The sequence below is a fragment of the Trichosurus vulpecula genome, chromosome 2, assembly GCF_011100635.1.
Source record: "Trichosurus vulpecula isolate mTriVul1 chromosome 2, mTriVul1.pri, whole genome shotgun sequence".
NCBI lineage: Eukaryota > Metazoa > Chordata > Mammalia > Diprotodontia > Phalangeridae > Trichosurus > Trichosurus vulpecula.
In genome coordinates this window covers 24,388,730-24,412,285 of record NC_050574.1, presented here as the reverse complement: position 1 = coordinate 24,412,285, position 23,556 = coordinate 24,388,730, and the positions used below count along the sequence as shown (strand labels likewise).

General features: G+C 42.8%; 1 protein-coding gene across 1 annotated transcript in view; it reads right to left on the bottom strand.

The window, feature by feature from the left end:
- Positions 1–23,556, bottom strand: part of NPHP4 (nephrocystin 4) — a 161,947-nt gene that overhangs the window by 20,483 nt on the left and 117,908 nt on the right. The window contains 9 exon segments of the mRNA XM_036747336.1: positions 1,233–1,256; positions 1,258–1,320; positions 2,442–2,631; positions 2,937–3,055; positions 3,057–3,077; positions 3,079–3,144; positions 3,147–3,167; positions 5,002–5,213; positions 18,294–18,422. Coding sequence (XP_036603231.1) covers positions 1,233–1,256; positions 1,258–1,320; positions 2,442–2,631; positions 2,937–3,055; positions 3,057–3,077; positions 3,079–3,144; positions 3,147–3,167; positions 5,002–5,213; positions 18,294–18,422 — 845 coding nt within the window.

Sequence of the window (23,556 nt, the reverse complement as noted above, 5' to 3'; positions counted from 1 at the left end):
GTGGAGTTTTCCATTTTTTTCGTTTCAACAGCTCATTTAAACAGGTCAGGCTGGAGTGGCCTCAAATTGCACAACATTCTCCTCACTTTCATGCTTTCTTCTAATTTCATTTTATTTTTGATCTAACAAGTCATTGATCCAACTGTTCACTGACAGCTAATTCAAAAATGAGTTCCCACAGCAGCTTCCTGTCTATTAGCATGTAATCAATTTCAATTTGGGGGTTGTCATTTTGGTTCTCACAGCTTCTGGGGCCTCTTAATTCTCTTCCTGAGATGTATGGGTATGAAGTGTCTGTAGCCTAAAAACCTTTGGCTTCTTTTGTTTCTTCCTCCTGAGCCATGTTTTCCAACATATTTTCATCTTCTTCCTCTCTGCTACCTTTTGCATGGGAGTCCTGGAGCATTCAAATACAGGCAGATTTAATTTCAAGGTTATCATAGAATTTTTTCCATCTTCTATTCTCTGCAACAAATTTTTGGTGCATAAGCTCCCATTGTCATCAGATTGGGATTTTATTTTTGCCGGTAATAGCAAACAGCATGGTACAAGATATCAGGCCCTGCGTGTGAAACATGTTTTTTGTTTCCTTTGGATAAATGATGATAAAGCCAGTTCTGTAGAGGCTGTTACTTGTTATCTAACCTAGTGAGCCATCCTGCTCCTGGGATGTCACTTGATTTCCTTTCATCTGATTCATATCCAGAACGTCAAGACAAGTATAATACAGCGCCTCCAGCATCATGTCCGTTTCGCTACTGATCCAGGACCCCTCTTCTTTAGAGTACCACTAGTTACATGAGTGTTTACAGAGGGTCTAGAAATGCCTGATTCTTAGCATTTTCTTTCCCCTCTTCTGTGACATCCCTGCAGAAGAGGAAGTGGGTCACACACGAATGAAAACTATTTTGTGTTGTTTTATAGTTTGCCTATGGTCAAAGAATTTATCACCAGTGGCCAACCTCCGGTGATGAGCTCAGCTCCCCACGACACTATAAAACAACACAAATGAATGTCATATGTTTGATGTGCTGACACCAACACTGGAAGGTGCAAATGATAGTGAGGGAAAAACTAATGGCAAAAATAGATCACTGTGTATTCTCTCTGAAATAAAGTTCTCTTTTCGGTTAGGCGTGTGGAGCTTGATTGTCCAACCAATATATAACCCTTCCCCCTTCCCTGAGCTGCATTAGCCCTTCAGAATCAGTATCCCTACCCACCACCATTACCTTAATGCTTTTGGTGGGTATTTCACCTGGACTTCCAGGGCAACGTGGATTCTGGGACCTTGTCAGATATACATTCAGAAGGACATTGCTAGAAAATCAGAGGACATGAGTTATAATGGAAATGTTAGAAACAATTTATAAATGTATATTAACAGCTGTGCAGTTTACGCTTCCAGAAATTTCACAGAGCCATCTGGAATGTTGATTCGTATTCAGCAGCAAAGAGTTTAGGGGTCAATATAAATGAATTTAAACATTTTTAAATTACATATGTGTGTGTATTTGTGTATATATACACACTACACCTAAATATACATGTGTACGGGTATGTGTGTATATGTGCATATATGTACATGTACATGTACATGTGTATGTCCATGTTTGTGTATTTTTATATGTATGACAGGAAATAATGATCATTCCATTTAAGATGAGTATAGCACATTCAGTAGCTGCGGAGCTGAGAAACCACTAAAGCCTTGAAAATTCTCATTCCATTTGGCTTTGTTAAGCAAGAGGAGACACAGGCATAGATTCTGTGAGAGCTGAAAGCAGATATCCTGGCCTCTTCTGTCACCTGTGACAGGTAACAGTGGACAATTTAAGGCTGCTGAGCAGCTCCCTTAATAAATACTTGTTAGGTTAGAAAGAAAATCAAACAAAGATTTTGGTAGAAATAGAAAAAGTCTAGTTTATTTTTCTAGTAAACTAAAAGAATTCTGGTGTTCCCTCATACCCTAAAAGGATGGGCCCTGGAAGTCTATTGCTACCAAATCCAAAAGAGGGATGTGGCCAGAACATCTAGACCTTGAAAGAACCTTTGAGGTCATGGAATCCAACTCCTTCACGTGACAGAGGAAGGAAATGGCACAGGGGGCCACAGCCAGACCTCAGACACAAGTCTTTGGATGCCAAACCCATGCTCTCTCCATGACACCGGTCTTTCTAATGTGGGGACAAATTTCTCAGAAACAATTTGACTAGTTTTTTTTAACACAAATGAAAGCAGAAAACTTCAAATTACCTAGAAAGGAACAAAATGAATCATGAATTCACATTCCTAGAACTTCTAAAGTCTGTCTCCAGAAACACATAAAATGATATGAAGAATGAAAGTTAATTCCCCCAAATCACTTAGTCAAATGGATCTTTCTCCATTCTACATGAGCACTGATTGTGCCTGAGCATCACACAGGGCAGATTTCCTACCTGCATCATAACAGTGTGATCTAGGCAGAAAGTCTGATATTTGAAAGGGAGGTGCAACTGTCTCCTTGTGGCGCAGGTAGAGTTGCGGGGCGTGCAGTTTTCGTGGAGATGGAACATGTCTTCTTCCAGTGGCGTATGCACTTTGGTAGCATCTTTGAAGTGTCTCCACTCCCTACTATCCAGAATGACGCTAGAAAAAATGTCAGCAGCATTACTCTTATGGATATACACACCATCACTCTGGACTGCAAGGGGGCCTATTCTACCTGGTGAATTCACTACTGGGTGGAAAACCTCCTACCCACTTTCTAAGAGGTTATGGCGTGGAGGGTATTCTTCCTTGGCCACGAACCTATCCTTTTTTATAACCTGCAACGAAGCAGACCAGTGACACCCCCCTTCTGAAGACTGAATCAGTTCAGTAAGGCAACACCCTTCCACCAAGAAGATGGAGCTGGAGTGATATTTTTTAAAGCCAGCCAAAGTGAGCCATACCTGAGCTCTGGGTTATCAATCTCAATGGACACTGTATGCTGTAGGTTGTGTGGATTCCTAAGGGCAAACTCAAAGAATTCAGCAGTGCCCATAGTGGCATAGATAGTATGGTGGGTAGTTGATGACCAGGCTCAGCATGTTTGGTGATGCTCTCTACTTTGGTCCGCTCTCGATATGCATCACTAATCTGGAGATCCCGGGAGGTGCTGAGGTTTGGACATTATGCTGCACCTTTAGAAAGGAAAAACACTGAGTTTAAGGAAATGGATCCTTTTCCCCCCAGTCACCCCGATCCCCAACCCCAGCACTGGGCCATCAGCCTCCAGGATTTCCTCTGTTCCTACATGGTCAGTATCCCAGAGTAACATGTTCAAAGTCTACCCTATTTCCTCAAGAGGTTTAAATTTTGAAAACACTAGGTTGAGTTGGCAAGATTCTCTGAGATCAGCACTGTGCCCAAATACCATCTCCCCAAAGGTGCTGTCCCCATTCTCTCTGAAGCATAGCTATTATCCTAGAGAACAACTCTAATAGCAAGCAGGGAAGAGAGAAAAACCTACTCAACACTGCATCTATTTCCACAGCTCTTTCCCTCATGAGGAATGCAAAATCCCCCAAACTAAGAGAGGCAGAATATGGTACAATGGAGGAAAAGTGGCTCCAAGCTGGGAAGACCCACCTCTTGCCACCTCTGGCGGTGTGGCCCTGAGCAGCACCCTTAGCTTCTCAGTGGCCTACATTAACCTCTCTAAGACTAGTAGAGAAGGTGCTGATCTGCACTGCGGAGGGAGTTTCTTCACCTGGGAGGTTCAGGTTCTATCCCTACTTCTGTATTTTGAGAGGCACTGGATAGGGCTTTGAACTCAGAGTCAGAAAGACCTGGGTTTCAGTCCTGCCTCAGCCACTTCCTGGCTATGTGGACCCTGGGCAAGTTCCTTAATGCTGTCTGCCTCAGATTCTGCTGCATCTGTGAAATGAGGGGGTTAGACCAGAGGGCCTCTGGGGTCCCTTTGGCTCTACATCTGCAGTCCTAGGATGGAGGCAAATGCAAAGACTGTAAGGGTACACTCAAGCTGACAAAAGCTTGTTAAAAACTGGATAAAAGTGGGAACTAACTGTCTCTTTGGGTCATCTAATATTCCTTTTCTAAAAGAAAATGGTGGATAGCTAATGGACCTTGCTCCCTGCCCCATTTGTGTGAACAACATTCCTGTGGGTTTACTGTCCATGCCTGCCCACCGTATGGCCTCTGAGTGACCCACAATTTTAATTATTTTGAGAATATGGCATTCCATGGCTCACAGCCATATGCAACATTAAGAAGAAGATCAATGTTAAAACATGGGGTTTTGAATCGATTCTCTCCTCCTCCCCATCTATCCAAAGCTCTAGAAGGAATGAAAAAAACCCACCATAAATATGGTAAAGAAACTGTCTAATTTTTCACCTCAAAATCCTCTACATCAATAATTCTAGGAATGATTAAAATTGGGTAGAGAAGTCGCATAAGATCAGTTCACATCTCAGAATTGTAGTAGAGGGTTTTACAAGAGGATGCTGAATAATTTTTCTCTTTGGTTAGAGATGAATGAGTAAGAGATAAGAGGCTATCGGTAAATCAGGAGAAGTTTTGTCGAACGCAAGGAAGGACCATCAAGTGTAGTTGACAACTACACCAAGGAAAGCTGTGGGGTCTTGGTCCCTCAAGATCCATAAGAAGAGGGTAGATACCCATCATTCTGACATCCACCCTCCTGAATCAGAGTGCCAGACATAGGGGAACATCTCTTTTAGGGTCCCTCCCATGTCTACTCTTCTGTTCCTATAAGGAGAGATTCCATCTCAGATGGTCATGTAACCATTCCAACAAGAAAATTCACTTCCACAGCTGGAAATTATGACATACGGGAATCCCAAGTTAAATTGCCTTGTACTCTGCCACCAAGAAATGGCATAGGCTGGATGAGGTCAAGCGATATCCTGAGAGAATGCCAAAGCCCTAAGACCACTCTGGAACCACAAATGTAGCCACCAACGGCTTGCTGGCTAAAAGCAGGTCTCTCACCAGTAGGTTTTTTCTTCTCAAGGCAAGATTGCTTTCAGACTCCTGACGTCGCACTGCCACCATCCTCTCAAGCTTGCGCTTCCGCGTGGCATCCGCCTCTTGGTTGGTGACCTGATGGACCTTGCTCCCCTCTTGCTTGTTAGTGAAAAGCATTGCGGCTAATTCACTGTCCACATCGGCTAGCTTCCGAGCTTGAGCCACGTTTTTAAAAGCTGCCAAAGTTGCCAAATAAGAGAGTCAGAGCCTAGTTTGGGAGTGAATGTTCTTCAAGAATGCACAGATGACAAACCTGTTAGTATAATTTTCTCCTTCTAGGCCAGGAAGCTGCAAAGGTATCATTTCAAAGGCTAGGACAAGTCCAAGTTGTTCAGTTCTAGGATGTCAAGTCACGTGATTCTATTCTATACCTTGTTGCTATCACCTCTATAGGATCCCTCTTAGTAGCACCATCCCCCACCGGCACCACCCAAATAAGGGATTCTGATGTGCGTTCTTAAGTATTGATTAATACTAATGTGCCCTGCTATGCAGAGATTTTCTGGTGCCTAGTAGGTAAGGGAAGTCACATGATATTTGGAAAGGAGATCACTCCACATCTCAACACTATACACGAGGACGCTGAATCATTGTTCCCCTTGGTCAGAGAGGAATGAACGAGAGAAAAGAGGCTACCGGTAAAGCAGGAGAAGTTTCTGTTGAATGTAAGGAAGGACCATCAAGGTAACAAAAACTCGACAACTACAAAAAGGAAAGCTACAGGGGCTGTTATTTTAGCTACATAAGGAAACTCATTTAGACACAATGACAATGACAAGCAGCTGAATCCTCAGCAAACCCACCATATCACCAGTGCTACAATGACCGAACACTGATGCTTCTCAATGAATTGGGGATCCTGCTGATGTGGGTATTCCTTCCCATCAATTCCTTCTCACACGATAAGACACCTGCTTACCACCTCCCATAAACCCTACATCCTCCACAAGAAGTCCACTCAACATTTCTTCCTTTAGAGCTCCTCATACTACATGGATACCAGTGAAGCCCATGGGACATCTGTTGGTGATTCCTCACATTCACTACATGATCAGTTCACGTTTGTTTCTTCCTCCTAGTCACACCTCTCTCTGATGATGTCCTTTATGCCATTCCTCTGGTATGCTTTTTCCTTGCTACTGCACCACAGTCCATGCTTGTCCATCATGCTATCCATTGGCTTTTGGGTGAGCTACAACTTTAATTTTTTGGAAAATATCATATTCCAGGGCTAACAGTCATAGAGCAACATTAAAAGATGATGGATCTTTGAAACTGATTCTGTTCCACTCCCTTTTCCCCCGGTGCTTCTCCCTTTCCTTAGAACATTTCTGCTTCTGCTGCTGCAACCCCCAGCCCTACCCTTGGTCCATCCACCATGGAAAAAACCAAGATCATCTGCAAGACAAAGCCATCTGAGTTCCAGGATGACATGGCCCTTTGCAGGAAGGCAGTAACTGGGTGAGGGGCTGATCTCTCCAATGAGGGGCACCATCTATTCTGCAAGGCCTGCAAGAACCTGAATAGGGGAATTAGGTCAGCCTAACACATCATTCCCATATCAAGCCAAAAACTAACTCCATCAACAAGAAGATGCATCTAGCCAAAGACTATGAGGAGAAAGTGGGATGTAACAAGATCCACCTTGAGAGCCAGTGAATATATTTTAACACCCAATGCAACAAATCCAGGGGGGGGGGGAGGGAGAGGGAGATAGAGAGAGAGAGAAGGAGGGAGCGAAGAGGGGGGGTTCGAGAGAGAGAGGAAAGAGGATGGAGGGAGAGAGAGGGGGGGAGAGAGAGAGAGAGGAGAAGGGGGCGGGAGAGAGAGAGAGAAGAGAAGAGGGAGTAAGCGAGGGGGGGAGAGGGGGAGAGTGAGAAAGAGAGAAGAGAGAGAGAGGAGAGATATAGAGAGAGAGAGAGAGAGAGAAGGCGAGGAGGGAGGGGGGAGAGAGGGAGAGGGGAGAGGAGAGGGGGAGGAGGGGAGAGGGAAGAGGGAGAGGGAGAGAGGGAAAGAGGGAGAGAGATAGTATCGAGATGGAGAGAGAGGGAGAGATAGGATAGATAAGAGAGATCTTCTTCCTTCAGAGGAGAGAGACACCTTTAGGGACCTTGCTGAAGGAACCTGGTCGTGATGACTGGAAACATAACAACAGACAATGGCCCAAGGGACTTATCAAGGAGCACTTGACATAATAGAATGAGACATAATTCATCTACTGTTAGTTCTAAACTTTTCTGTACTTCACTATGAGATCCTTCCTTAGTAATCCAAAGCTTGCCTGCATATTGGCTAAAATGACTTTTGATGAGGTGTCAGTCAATAAACATTTATTAAGTGCCAACTATGTACCAGGCTTACAGCTAGGTAATGCAATGAATAGAGCCCCAGGCTTGGAGTCAGGAAGATCTGAGTTCAAATCCAGCATCAGACATTTACTGAGTAACCCTGGGCAAGCCATTTAACCCCTATTTGCCTCAGTTCTTCATCTGCAAAAATGGGGATACACTGGAGAAGGAAATGGCAAAACCACTCCAGTATCTTTGCCAAGAAACCCCACGGACTCCAGGGGGTCTCATAGAGCCAGACACAACTGAACAATGTGAACAACAACAAATGTACCAGGCACTGTGCTAAATGCTACAGATACACAAAAATGCAAAAAAAAAACAGCCACCACCCTCAAGGAGCTCACAGCCTAATGAAGGATTCAGATCACAGAATCTGATACACCGCGTGATGAATCATAAAAAGACAGTGGCCCTGATCATGCAGCTGCCTAGAGGCCACCTCACATCCTGGACATCGCACAGTGCAGGGCAACAGAGATGCAGAGAAACTAAACTTCAGGGGCAGGATGGGGGAAGGGGGTGTCAGCTTCATTTTTATATATCTCCGTCCTTTACAGCTCCCCTTGGATTTCCTACAGGAAAGGGAACCCAGGTGTGTGCATGGAAATCAACTCCTCCCAGACTTGTACACCAAAGCTTTGGAAAAACTCCATTCCTTGTTTTGTGTTTGCCCTGATCTTCCTGCCATGGTCACCACTGTAGAAAGGCACTAATGGTTTCATTTCTTTTCAATGTAAGTAACTTTCAGACACTTATGTAAGAGACTAAAGCCTATCTAGAATTTAAAAACATGAACTACTTCTACAAGGGACTGTTTTGCATGCCAGTGAAAACGCAGAAGAGGAGTTAATTGCAACTCAAGTGTTCTGCATCGCTCTTTCCCCCTACACCTTATTTCCACCTTATTCTTCTGAGTTTTGCTTTCAGCTAACAACTGCCATATGCTCTTCTTATATATTCCTTTTTTAGGAGGAATCTCTAAGTATCATGTGGAATGGAAACAAGTCTGCCATTTCAGGGTTAGAGAGCACAAACTGAAAAATGCCTTCTATACACTGAGTCTGGGAGACTGCTGTCTGTCCACAATGAGATGTTGTTTACTTATTCCCCAGTTGCTGCTGGTCTACCTGGAGACTCCCCTTTACCCAACAAAAGTCCCCTCATATTCCTGCCCTTGTAGCTCTGGTCTTCACTGTCCTACCACAAAGAAACAGCACTCAACTGCCCACAATACAAGTCCTGCTTTTTAGCAAGTGAAAGGGTGTATCACATCTTCATATGCTAGAACGAGGAGAAAAACTGAGTCAACTCTGAGTCCAACCCTTTGTAACAACAATGCTGCTTGCAGCTGTTGTGCAGGTGTAAGACCAATAGTACCAGCACACAGGAGGGCTGCCAGCACAAGTTTTTGATTTGCTTTTCTAAGGAGAGCAATTTTAAGGGATTAACAATCTTACTTTAATTAAACATACATATATCATTCACTTAGTTCAGGGGAAAAAGTCAGCAACCTGAATTTCGGAGAAAATAACACAAGTCAACAGACAGGTTTCTATCTGACCACAGCAATACATACATAGTTAACAGAGAGAGAAGGACCAACATCTGGGTTTTCAAAGCCAGGGGGCTCTTTAACAGCTACCCAGAGTCTCGTCTGGACAAAGCACACAAATGCTCTTCCAATGAGTGAGCCCCCTGAAGCAAAATGCTAACCTCAGAGTATATATACACTTCTTGAGGGTCAGCCCACAGAGGGCATCACAGCCATGTGACTCAAACTCATGTGACTTCCTTGTGACTTAAGCAGGTCATCAAAGACTCTTAATTAATCAAAGATGCTTGATTCAAACAAAGGCAAGTCTCAATCAAAGGCACCTGATTACCTTAGTGCTGAGAAGAACTAGAACTCCAAAAGCAAAAAGAGCAAAACAAAAAGTCCCACTTCACTTGCTATTACACCCTTGCAACGCAGATTCGTGCACGTGGGAGGGGTATGGAGTTTGACCAGTGATTATTACGTAGAAAGTTTGAATGATTATTGTGTGCCACTAATAAGTGACTACAGTTTCAAAAAAGTCTTATGAAATATGTCCAACGTAACAGCATATTAAAGTAAAATAAAATTATGCTTTATAGGCAAGAAAAGGTGCAGTTGAGTTTTTGAAAGAAGCACCACCGTGCAATTTCTCTAATAAAATCCAACCTACTCTTCTCCTATGTAATATTGGGCTCAGTGATTATCTACTGACAGCATATGTCCAAAATGTATTTTTTCAGTATATTTTTCAGTGTGTGTGTGTGTGTACTGATGAACCATCTCTATAGTCTGCACACAGGTATCCTCCTTCTATAAGGTTTTTCCTATGTGGATTATTGGGCCAAACTCTTTGAAGTGATTACCGATCTCATTCAGGAATTGTTCTAGGAATTGATGCAATCAGCACCACGCTATTTGCAAACAGAAGCATCTGAAGGGTGTCACCATCTAGAGGGAATTTTTCTATTTGAACTTGTTCGGAAATCCTCAATGACGGCATTTAATGCCTTTGACAAACATAAACGTATGGTATAAATAATCTGAGGATCAATCGATATAAACAATCTGGAGGTGAATGAATAAAGCATGTTACTGTTGTTGCTGTTTGTCTTTTGTTTTTGAAAAGGATCAATGACAGCACAGGTGATGTTTTTGACTTGTGCATGAACTGGATTTAAGTAAGGCAAAATTGCACAAAGTTGTTAGCCTCACTCTCTCTTCCAGAGTCATCAAAGTCCAGTGGCAAGACAAAAGTCAAGAGCACTGGCGATGGTTCAGGATGCAGTGGACAACCTTGGCATCTTCAACGTGTGACCGAGCTCTAGGCTCCCCATAGCACCTGCTTCAGCTGCCTTCATAGCCACTGGAACAGACATCCACCCATTCTGCTGGGAGAAGTTTTACTTGCTTAGAGTAGACATCCCCCTAGCTCACTGATGGGTTTGAGGCCTGTTGGTTCCCCTCAACCTGGTTCAGCCTGTCTGCCAAGATGGTTTTATTAGGGTGTGGCTGTGCTTGCCACAGCTTCTTGGAGCCACATGGGAGTTATACAGATAGACAGTACCTACCTCAAATTACTTTAATGGAGATCTGGTCTCATCATTGTGGGTATTGTCTCCAATGCTGCATGTCATAACCCATATTTATGTCTGTCTTACATATTTCTTTTCCATGTTCTCATAAACATTTTTTTAGGTCTTTCAAGGAATCTAATGATTTCATATGCATGAAACAGCTCTTGGTGTTAGGTGACCCTTTAAGGAAATGTTTTGTTCTACTCAATCAAAAGCTTTGTTATTTGTCCAAAAACAAGAAGCATAATGGGATCTTGTATTCTTTCATTTGAAGAAGTACCCACAGCAGCCAAGCTAACTCCTAACCTGGCTCAGCTCCTAACTACTCTCTTCACTATTTTGCCAACAACCCCCCTCCCCATGTCCCCTCTTCCTCTTTCATCTCCTTTTTAAGTGTTGTCTTCCTCCATTAGCATGTAAGGTCCTTGACTCAGTGAATGATAGTCTTGTATCTGTATACCCAGCACTTGGCAGAATACCTGGCACATAATATGTTCTTGATAAATGCTTTCTCTCGATTGGGGAATGGCTGAACAAGTTGTGGTATACGACTGTAATGGAATACTATTGTGCTATAAGAAATGATGAACAGGCAGATTTCAGAAAAACCTGGGAAGACTTATACGAACTGATGCTGAGTGAAGTGAGCAAAACCAGGAGAACATTGCATACAGTAACAGCCACAGTGTGTGATGACTGATTTTGACAGACTTAGCCCTTCTCAGCAATGCAAGGACCTAAAACTTTTCCAAAGGACTCATGATGGAAAATACCATCCACATCCAGAGAAGAACTATGAAGCCATAATGCAGAGTGAAGCAGCCTATTTCTTTTTTGTTTTGTTTTCTTTCTCATGGCTTCTCCCATTCGTTCTAATTCTTCTATGCAACATGACTAAAGTGAAAATGTGTTAATAGGAATGTATGTGTAAAGGCAATATCAGATTGCATGCCGTCTTGGGCAGGGAGGAGGAGAAAATCTAAACTTATGGAAGTGAATGTTGAAAACTAAAAATAATAAATTAAGTTTTAAAAAATGCTTTCTCTCTCTTTCTTTCCTTTTCTTGATCTCTCTTCCTTCCTCCCTCCCTCCTCTCCTCACCCCCTCTGCCTTCAGTCTTTCAAGATTTGGTCTTGCTGAAGAATACTACTAATGAAAGCCTGCCTGTACCCTTCTCACATTTATCAAATATGCCCTCAATATGTACGCAGATTATTCTCATCAAGATTTATAAAAGTGGGCTATTATACTTATAGGTAAGTAGTTGATGTTTTCTTGCCTTTTTTTTCTCCATAAAAATAAGATCTATTTTTTCTAATCTTCTCTCTCAGATACCTTAAGAATGGATCCCTCAACACCCTCAAGACTGTGTGACTTCCAGCATGAGCCTCCTCTCATTTTAGTCCATCTGCTTTTTCTATTTTTGTCTTCCTGGGCACCATTACTAATTCCTTGTGCTTTAAGTACAGCTTGGGCTAGATGTCAGAGTCCAAGTGTGGACTATTCTCCATCACTGATGGAGAAGAGAGTTTGCTATAGACATCTTGGTGTAGTTTTCAAATTTTTCATCTGTCTATGACCTTCTTTCCAGTTTCACCCCTGAAGTTTCAGAAGTTATGGCTTCTTCAGTCCTCTTGTGAAGATTTTAATAAATTTGTTTACCCTTTCCTGCTTTTCACTCTTTTGAGGCAATACTACCCATGATGTTCTGCTGTCCTCCATTGTAAGATTTTACAAGTGACTTTATATTCTAAACCAGCACTGTTCTCGGCTGCCACATAATTCTGCCCAGCAAATCTATCAAGTGTTTTCTGGCAGGTGTGGTTTTTAGGTTTGTTTGGTCTTTTCATCGTGGCAACTAACTTACATGAGTTAAGCTTCCCTAGGAAATAGTGACTGTATTGATGTCTGTTCTTTTATCTGCTTCTCATTTTTTAGCATTAAGGGCTTTGTTTTAAGTAGGTCAGATTGGCATTGGCTCAATTACACATCATATCTTCTCATTTTTATTTCTGTCCAATTCGGTATTGCTTTTAATCTTTGCTCTAATAAGCCAACGGTCCATTGTACAACGCTGATCTAGAAATGAGTTCTAACAAATAACCAATGGTTTCTTGTCTGATAGTATATATGTAACTAAACTCATTTTTCATAACAATATTAGTGTTTGCCAGGTGTGGCATTTCCTGAGTGTCTTTTAAATAAAATATTCATGACATAAAGGCAGGAGCTATCTGCATAGTGTATAAACTTTCAGCCCCTTTAGTTTTTTACACCCAAGCAATATTTCCAGCATTTTTTTTACTGTCACCTCACCCACTTTGGTATTCAAGTCACTAGTAATAAAGTATATGTTGACTTAATTTGAAGATTTTACAAAATTCTTAGAACTTTTCTTCTGTAACAGATATTACCCCATAAGTTTCAATTATTTTCATGGTGGGTTTTTTCAAATATTTATTTCCTATGCTACAACAAGAGATGACCAACTATCTCATGAAATGATATTTCTTTGTTGCCTTTTGACACAGGATAAAAAGTAACTCTTATGTGCTTCTCCAAGAGAAACTTAAAGTCCTCCTTCCACTTAGCTACAACCTCATTTTGTCTTCTCGTTTTATTTATAGCAACAATGTGAATATTGATGTGATTCAGTTCCCATAGTGAGATGCTATTGCATGTACTGCTAAAATGGACCTGGGAGCCTTTCCAATATTGGCAGACCCTGACAGAGTCTGCTCTCTGATAGCACAGCTTCAAGAACTCTGGGTCACCTCCACAAGACAGAAATAAGGCTTTATGAAGGTACAATGGTTTATAAACCATATTAAGGGAATAGTGTGCCACACTTACTCATCTCTTTACAATGCTGGAGGCTTGAGGGATCAGTGAGCTGATGACTAATAAGGTTAGTCCATGGAACCTACCACCTTACACAAACAGTGTATTTCTAGAAAATAATTTAAATGCAGAATAAAATAAATCATCTGTGGCCTACCCCCAAATTACCCCGCAGGGCACTCACTGAATGTTCTACACAATGAGTCAGCAGAACCTCACCATGGCATGCCAGCCTCTCGTTCGCCATCAAACGTGTGGCTTCTTCTCACTAGGAAGCAGAACTAAGCTTCTTCTCCCCACTCCCACCCACCCTTCCTCTGGAACAAGTAAACAAGTGCTATTTTCAGGCGACCCACCACTCTATTTTAAAGCTATTTAATTGCTTTCCAGATGCAGAAATTGGCTCAGATGTCTTAAACTACTGCTAAAAATGATCATTTTAAGTCTTGATGGGGTGTGAATAGACAAGTGGGATAAGAGTTATTGAGAAAGGGGGCTCTAGAGGAAGGAAGGTCATTCTAAGGAATGGAATTTTCCAAACAAATGTTCTTTGCATGAAATCAACAAAGGTGGGGAGTGTGGCGCCTTCTCCTCACCCAGCTTGTCCCTGAGACACCCAAGAAGATCAGGATTTTCTCATGTATAAGTTTTCATTCTGAAACTGCTCTGTCTGTGCCCCTTCTGGCTTCCATGAAGACATGAAGGAAACTTCTAGAACTGTTCTGAGGGACTGGTCTGTTGGGATATCTCTAAGCTAGGAAGCACCACATTCTTTTCAGAACAGACTGACCAGTTTTACATTTTGGCAAAGAGGAGGAATGCCAGGATTTCCAGCTATCACAGGCTTCCTTCTCTGGTTCTGAACAAGTACAGGAACTGTGTTCCTATTCAGAGACACCTTGTCTACCTTCACTCATCTTCTAGGAATATGAGAACATCATCTCATCAATTTCTGTTGTCCATCAACAAATGGAGGGTGCCATCAGATATGAGTCATGCGTACACCCCTGCCGTGTGGACCACTGAGGGTGATTGGCAGGGGCATTAAATGATCTCAGCCTGTGTTCTGGGAGCACTGGCGTTTTCTGTCTGGAACACAGAGAAGAGAACTCTGTTGCATTGTTTAAAGCCAGTTTGAAAGACATGCCTGGTGACATATCACCTATTTCGTTTATCTGAGGGTCAACTTATCTATGTCCTGTTTATAAGGGGAACTGTAGTTATATTGTGGGAGGAGACTATCAGATGCTGTTAATTCTGTGCTGACAATGAAAACAGAAAAGGGAGCATTCCTTCAAAGCATGACCAGGTCCCTTGTGTCAAGGAAGGGCTTCTCAAACAAGGATTATGTTATCCTAGCCATTATCTAAGTCTGGCCCAGGTGGGCCAGAAGGTGATGAACTCAGCCAAGACAACTTTGAAAGCTCTTCTCCTAAATCACAGGGGAACAAGGATCTATGTCAACAGAGGAAAAGAGACAGATGATTGAAGACTGAAGCTTAAAATATAAACTCAGAGAACTTTTCTTAATTATGATGAGGACAGAAAGAGCACTGGTCTGGAAATGCGGAGATCTGGGTTCTGGTTGCAGGTTTGCCACTATGCGATCTAGAACAGATCAGTTACCAAGGCTAGAAATCAGTTTCTTCAACATTAAAGTGAAAATACTGGATTTAGAGAGTACTTTCCAGCTCATAAATCCCATTCCTTCTATATGGTAGGGGCTTATTAAGTAGCTGGTGAATTAAACTGCAATTAATGTATTTTATAAGTTTGATAATAATGTTAATAACTGACCATGTAATGGTTAAGGGTTGGCAAAACACTTCTATAAATTGCCTCATTCAAGCCTGTTATTGACTCTGTGAGAAAGGTTCTATGGGTTTTATAATCCCCGTTCAGAAGATGCCCAAGGTCATACAGTAAGTGCTGGTGACAGGTTTGCACCCAGATGTTCTTGTTTCCAACTCTAGCACTCTATCACAATGCTAATAAAAGGCCAACAAATTAAGATTACGGATTATCTATAAAAATTATCACACCATTTGTTACTTTATATTACACACAGAGCAATCTTATAGTAGAAAGGATTTGGGATAGTAGGGAGGTGAGGGGAAAGTTTGGCTGAAGAGATAGGTCTGCCTAAGCAAGATAGAAGTTAGGTTTATACAACACATACTCTTCAGGGACAGGGAAAAAACCCTTTGATCCAATGATGGGAGGGAGAGGAAGAGAGAGAAGGAAAGAAGGAAGGAAAGAAGGAAGGAAGGAGGGAAGGAAGGAAGGAGGGAAGAAGGGAAGGAAGGAAGGAAGGAGGGAAGGAAGGAAGGGAGGAAGGAAGGAAGGAAGGAAGAAGGGAAGGAAGGAAGGAGGGAAGAAGGGAAGGAAGGAAGGAAGGAAGGAAGGAAGGAAGGAAGGAAGGAAGAAGAAGGAAGGAAGAAGGAAATAGGAAGGAAGGAAGAGAAGGAGGAAGGAAGGAGGGAATGGAAGGAGGAGGGAAGGAAGGAAGGAAGGAGGGAAGAAGGGAAGGAAGGAAGGAGGGAAAAAGGGAAGGAAGGAAGGAAGGAAGGAGGGAAGGAAGGAAGGAGGAAAAGGGAAGGGAAGGAAGGAAGGAGGAAGGAAGGAAGGAAGGAAGGAGGGAAGAGGAGGGAAGAAGGGAAGGAAGGAAGGAAGGAAGGAAGAAGAAGGAAGGAAGGAAGGAGGGAAGGGAAAGGAGGAAGTAGGGGAAGGAAGGAGGAAGGAAAGGAAGGAGGGAAGGAGGCAAGGAAGGAGAGGAGGAAGGAAGAAGGAGGGAAGGAGAGAAGGCGGAGGAAGGAAGGAAGGAGGAAGAAGGGAAGGAAGGAAGGAAGGAGGGAAGAAGGAAGGAAGGAAGGAGGGAAGGAAAGAAGGAAGGAAGGAAGGAAGGAAGGAAGGAAGGAAGGAAGGAAGGAAGGAAGGAAGGACAGATTTATTAAGCACCTACTGTGTGCCAGTCACTGTGCTAAGTTCTTCACAAATATTACCTCATTTGAGTTTCATAACAACCCTACAAGACAGGTGCTATTGTTTAAGTGACTCTCTAAGTAAGTGTCCAAGGCTAGGTCTGAGCTCGGGTCTTCCGGAGTCCGGGTCCTATTCTGAGCAGTGGATATTATCTTGGTACACTGGGAGGAGAAGGATAGGGAGTAGGCCTGCAGTTTCATGGGTGTAGGGAACTCTCCGTTCACAAACCCCCCATGCTAATGGAGTTCAGTGCATACTTGGCCTCTCCTGGGCACGAACGATCACAGAGCTGGTTTGGGTCAGAGGCAGGCCTGGAGCACAGGTCTTCCTGGCTTGAAGGTCAGCTCTCCATCCAAAATGTCTCCCTGCCTGACACAAGTTATGTCTGTTTCCTTGCATCCATAAGTAAAGCTATTCACACTTTGGATCTTATAAACGCACTTGTTTATAAGGGGAGTTGGTAGCTATATCGTGGGAGGAGGCTATCAGATGCTGCTAACTCTGTGGAGGCAATGAAAACAGAAAAGGGAGTGTCCCCTCAAAGTGTGACCGGGGCTCTGTGTCAAGGAAGGGTTTCTCAAACAAGGACCACATTGTCCTAGCCATTATTTTCAAATACAGAAGAAGGAAAAGTGGAAGGAGTCTGGAATTGTGAATCAGGAGACGTGAATTCTAATCCCAGATCCGTTAACTTACACTTTGTATGATCTTGGGTCCAACGAGCCCTGCTCAGGTCTCAGTTTCCTCATCTAGGGCAATGTGCTACAGTGGAAAGGGCCATGGGTTTGGGATCGCAGGAGCTAGGCTCAAAGCCCAGCTCTGCCATGTACACAGGCAGTAGCCTGTGTAAACCTGGACAATCACTTCACCTCTGGGCCTCAGTTTCCTCATAGATGATGTCTCTGAAGTGCCTTCCAGCTCTAGAGCTATACTCTGCAGAGCTAGTTAGAGAATTAACTTACGAGGCCTTTTCTGGATTTAATACACGGGGCAACTGTTTCATGTTGTATCAAATTTATTATTTATTATAGTTATCTACAGAGGGAAAAAACCCTCAAAAAAGTTTTTTTTTTTCACTAAAAGGAAGATATTTTCCAAGCTAAGTTTATAGGATTTAAAGCTGGCAGGAACCTTAGAGATCAGTTCACACAGCTCTTTCACCTTACAGATGGTTGTTATGGAGCTCAAATGAGATAATATTTGTAAAGAACTTAGCACAGTGACTGGCACGCAGTAGATGGAACTGACTTCCCCAAGGTCTTCTATTCTCAAACATAAGGGTGGAATGCCCATGAGTGTCTAAAATATGGCACTTCCTCATTTCCCACCCCAGCTCACTCATTGTGGACTCCTGTGACTTCTATGGCAGCACCTGTTTGGGACTTCTTTGACTTCCCCACCATGCTCTTGCTTCAGGTACCTCTCAGGCCCCCCTTTCAGCTTTCTTTTGTGTAATATCTTCCCCCATTAGATGATAAGCTCCTTGAAGGCAGGGGTTGTCTTTCTTTTTCACATCTGTATCCCTTGTGCTTAATACAGTGTCTGATACAGAGCAATGCTTAATAAATGTTTATTGACTATCATTGACTATTCAAACCTATTAAAATAATCCAATGCTCTCCCTGTTTCTTTTATCTTTTCCTCCTGCTCCACTGCAGGTGAGCAGCTAGCTAACCCACAACAAATGCCACTCACAGGATTCCAATTACTCTGTCAAAGAATAGAGCTTGATTTCCACAGAACCAAGTACACAGACCATGGCATTTGATTAATGAGGAGAACAAACGTGACTGGAAAAATCAGTAAGATTACTTAGGGCATATGTTCCAGGGCTAAGTCTGGATGACGTTCTGTTAGCACTGTTTTCCAAGGAAGGACGGTTCTAGTTACTATCCCCTCAATTCTCTGCTTACCACCCCGGGGTAGGTAGGGAGCATCTAGGTATGGAGCAAGATGCCCTCCTCTACTTACCTCTATGGCCTCCAAGGCTAAGAAGACTGCCTCCGTGGAAGCCACCGGTCCCATCGTTAGAGGAAATGATCCGCGATCGTGAAGGGGGCAATGAGTCGGAATCATTTGATTTCTGTTCAGACACATGACCTAAATTGAAATCACCCCCATAAGGGTAACAAGAATATATTAATAGCAAAGAAGGTTTTTTTTAAAAAATTTTAATAAAGGCTTAATGAGAGGCAAACACATAGTAGAATTCTAACTTCTAAATTATACACCATATTAAAACCTTTACTCCCAAGCTCTGGTTTCAATTTGTTCTATTATAAAGAAAGAATGACATGTAAAAAGAACGCCATTAGCTTTCACCTCATTCATCTTTTGTTTTCTACATCCTTGACTTCTAAGAGGCATGAGGTGCACCTTTTTGCATTGATGAGACAAACAACCTGACACCAAGTAGGCGGACACAGGTACTCTTATTCATCTGATCTCTAGACAAATCTGCAATGTCTTAACCTGGGTGGAATTTTACAGTCTCTTTAAAATTGTAACAAAACTGTCACAAAATTATCCTTTTAAATTCTGTAACTTTGCTGTGGGCCACATTAAAATGTGAGACTTCAAAGGCTTTTACATATAATTGTCTTTAACCACAAGCACATTTTAAGGCAAAAAACCCTGCACTCAATGGATGTTAGAATTGCTTGAGTTCCTCCATAACACAATGGTTTTGAGAGAGCAAGCTTACTCTTTAAGAAGGATGAATAAGCTCCCACAAAAATCCAGAACGTGTAACTGCTAATTTTGCAAGGTTAGCCATAGCACTCTACTAAATTCTCACCAACTGCTAAGAGCTTCCTAAGAGCTTGATAAAATGATTTCAAGAGTCCCATAAAACAAGCAAGCTTCTTCAAATAATTCTATCCTTCTGTTAAATATTACACTTCTCTGGTTTTTTTGTGGTAATAAAGACCTGGAAACAAAGTGGATGCTTATTGACTTGGGAATGGCTGAATAAAGGGTGGTATAAAAATGTGATGGAATAAATATCATTGTCCTATAAGAAATGGCAAATAGGATGAAGACAGAGAAACTTGGGATGACTTGTACAAATGGCAACAGGGGCCAGAAAGTGGCAACATATACAAGTCCTGGGAGAGAGAGAGAGAGAGAGGGAGGGAGGGAGAGAGGGAGAGAGAGAAGAACCAAACTCTGAGCAAGAGAAATCAGGTTAATACAGCCCATGTCACTCCTCTTGGCATGGGATCAAAGAACATCGCAGGCACACAACCAGATCCGCTGATTTCGTGGTTGTTTTTGTTGTTGTTCAGTCGTGTCTGACTCTTCATGCTTGACAAAGATACTGGAGTGGTTTGCCATTCCCTTCTCCAGCTCATTTTACAGATGAGGAAACTGAGGCAAACAGAAGTTAAGTGACTTGCCCAGGGTCATACAACTACTGATGTCTGAGGTTGGATTTGAACTCAGGTCTTCCTGACTCCAGACCCAGTGCTCTATCCACTGAGCCACCAAGCCTCCATGTCATATCAATACCTGGATTACAGGTATTAAAATGAACTAAGAGCACAGCCAGTAAATCTGCAGTCTGATAAAATGTAAAAGCAAAAACCAAACAGACATTTTTTACCCTGGTAGAATAATTTCACAAAATGTTACTGACGTGAAATATCTAGGCTTTCTCCTTCTCCTGGCTGCTGCTTCCCCTGGACTCTCACTGCAGTCAGTCTCCCTTCATTAGCTTTCTCTAATACCACAACATAGCATCTTGTAAGGCCAAGGTCGGGAGGATGGAGAAAATACCTCGACTGTTCCTCCAACTCCCAGAATATCCCTGTTTGATAGACAGATCCCCGGCATTCTCAGAGGGAGCACATGGCAGCTGGGCTTCCTCCCCCGCGTGATTCTCATCCACATCTTCCCATAAATCCTCTACAGAGAACCCTCCCAATGCCCTGGAGGTCATCCTCTAGTTTACTCACTATTGTTTGGATTCCCCTGTGCCACTAGGCCTTTCATGACAGTGAGAAGCTTGGGATCATGCAATTCTCCAAACGAAATCTGGCCTATTCTCTTTCTGCCTTTCCCCTTCTTTGCTCAGCCCTTTGTCCATCTGCAGCACCAATGCAAGATGCTTTAATGGTAGCTGACCCAGATGAGGACAAGCCTGTGCAGCTCAGGGTATAGGGTAGCAAGCACTAGCTACTTCCCCATGAGGTGGGCTAGGACTTCAAATTCCAGCAAGATAATGTACCATGGATACGGGTGAGATGGGCATGGCAAGGAAGAAGGAATTAGAAGTGAGGCATGGGTAGAATGAGCAAGAGGTTAGACCGGTGGGCTAGACTGTCCAAGAGGTTAGACCGGTGGGCTAGACTATCCAAGAGGTTAGACCAGTGGGCTGCCAGCTGAGCTTGGAGAAGATGAGTCCACAAAGCCATGGAAAGCACCTGAGACCACACCTCGCCATGGAGGCTACACAGTGCCACAGCAGAGGTGAAGTATGAAGAAAGAGCTATAAGAAGAACTGTGACTGAGTAAGTCTGGAGAGAGAAACTCTGCTGTTTTCCCCAGTGTGTAGGCAGGAAGAACCTTAAAGAGGGGAGGGGGAGGGGATTCATCTGAGAGATGGGTGCTGAGAATGTTTCCATTCTATCCTGCTTCCAATTCTGTTCCGATTAAATGCTCTCACTGATTCTGGACTACTGTTTCCTAGGTTTCTGTTAGCATGGTAACAAAATAGAAATGTAGACCTGAGTCTGACTTTAGAGATGGGCCCTTGAGGCAAGTGAGGTACATTTGCCAGTGAATGCTCCTCACAATATGAATATCCATGACATCCACAATATCAATGAGGGGGTTTGCCAGCATAGGGATGACAAATAGACCAAGGGACTACATGCCTATCATACTAGCTGTCAAAAACTGTGCAAAATGTAGTTTTTCATCCACTTTATTTTTCCAGGGCAGATGGAGATGCTAATCACTATTTCTTCATACTCTACAAAATATGTTAGCCCATGAACAGCAATTAACTTCATGTGGTCAGAGGGCATATTGTTTTCATGAACCCTGGAAGTGAAGAAGGCCAAATAACCCACAAAATAAAGTTTTTTGGTGCTTTAGAGTACAAGATATCTGGCAATGCATTCTTTTCTCTTCTTTTCTTTTTGGAGGCAATCGGGGTTAAGTCACTTGTCCAGGGTCACATAGCTAGTAAATATTGGAAGCTGGATTTGAACTGGATTTGGTCCTCCTGACTTCAGAGCCGGTGCTCTATCCACTGCACCATCTGGCTGTGCTGCTGGTGATGCCTTAATTTTAGTTCTCTGAGAAAATCCTACAATTTGTCCTTCCACTTAACTGCTGCTTCTCTCTGACTTCAGGTTTCATTTATGGTGAGAATGTCAATAAGAAGGCACTTCCTACAGAAGCAGAAATGGCAGTTCCAACCCCTACAGGAATATGGCAACTCTTGATCGTTAGAGAAAAGTCACATCTCACAAGAGACGCTGATGTCCCATAGATGGTCTAAAAATGGTATGACTATGCACCTTCTCCCTCTTTTCTAACCAATCCATAAATATAACCATGCAAAGTGCACAAGACTGAGGGCTGGTTTGTATTTTTCGTATTTGTATATCTGTATTTTTATCTGTTGTGATTATGGGTTATGTCCAAAAAACTCATCCCCTCATAAGCAACTTTCTGATAACCTTCTATGTGGTTTGGTCCTCACTGAGTCTGTGGACAAAATCCTTCTCTAACAAGAATGACAGTAACATGACCATAATGATATAGGGCTCCAATGTTTACAATCTATGATTCCAGCAATGCATTTCATAGTATCAAGATAGGCTACCATCTATGGCACTACTCTTGTATCTGTGGTGTTTCCCCATTAACATATTTTAAAAAGAAATTAAAACTGGCTTCAAACTCTAAATATGTGACCCTCAAAGTGCATCATTTTCCCTAAAGTCTAGCTCCACAGAAGATTCTTGAATATGGCTGATTGGATATGCAGCCACTGAAAACATCTAAGAAACCTCCCTGGCTTCTGTTAAGTTAAAACTAAAATCCCTCCTTTTACTGGAAGCCTTCCCCACCCCTTCTTCATTCTGGCGCCTTCCCTCTGTTAATTATTTCCTATTTGTCCTGGATGTAGTTTGCTTTCTATATGTTTGTTTCCACGTTGTCTCCCCCATTAGACTGTAAGCTCTGAGGGCAGGGCCTTTCTTTTGCCCCCACTCCCCTTTTTAAAATATCCCCACCAGTAGCTGGCACTTCAAAAATGTTCATCAATTGATTGATTCTACTGGGGAAGGGATATAACTTGTACACAGTTAAACAAACATACTACTCTCTTCTGTTGATCTCATCAAGTGCTAACAATATTATCATCATCTCATCATTTATGAGGTTCCCATAACTAGGAATTTAAAGTATCTGAGGGAAGGACAGCTGAGGCTTATCCACTATTCTCATTCAATTCATCCAATGAGCAGTTAAGTGCCTACTCTGTGCCTGGCAAGGTGTGAGGCAGTAGTGAGGGTCATCCCCTCCCACTCTGATTTTTTTCCTTTGATTTTGGATTAAAGGGGCCATCCCTTGACTCATTTCTTTTGGTGGGGGAGAAGGCAAGGCAATTGGGGTTAAGTGACTTGCCCAAGGTCACACAGCTAGTGTGTCAAGTGTCTGAGGCAGGATTTGAACTCAGGTCCTCCTGACCCTAGGGCTGGTGCTCTACTCACTGCCCCACCTAGCTGCCCCCTTGACTCACTTCTTAAACAGCCCTAATCACTGAATGAACCATTACCTCAGACCTTGGCTTAAAAAGGCCAAGGTCCCCCACTGCATCCTGGGCCATTCCCCATCATCCTGATCTATATCTGGCCACTGGACCCAGATGGCTCTGGAGGAGAAAGTGCAGCTGGTGACTTTGCACAGCCCTCCCTCACTTAAATCCAATTCACTTGCAAGTCATGACAACATCTTCATGATGTCATGGTCTCCTTTGAGAATGAAGGACAAACCAAAACACAACCTGTTAGGCACAAGAGCTACAAAAGCAAAATGGAAAACATCTCCTGTCCTCAAGAAGCTTACATTCTCCTGGGAAGATACTTAATATTCAATCAATCAACTGGCCAACCAGCATTTAAAGTGCCTGTGTGCCAGGAACCATACTAGGTATGTCAAGGCAACAAATATAAAAGTGAGAAAGTGGAACCAACCAGGCATTGACTCTGATAAGTGA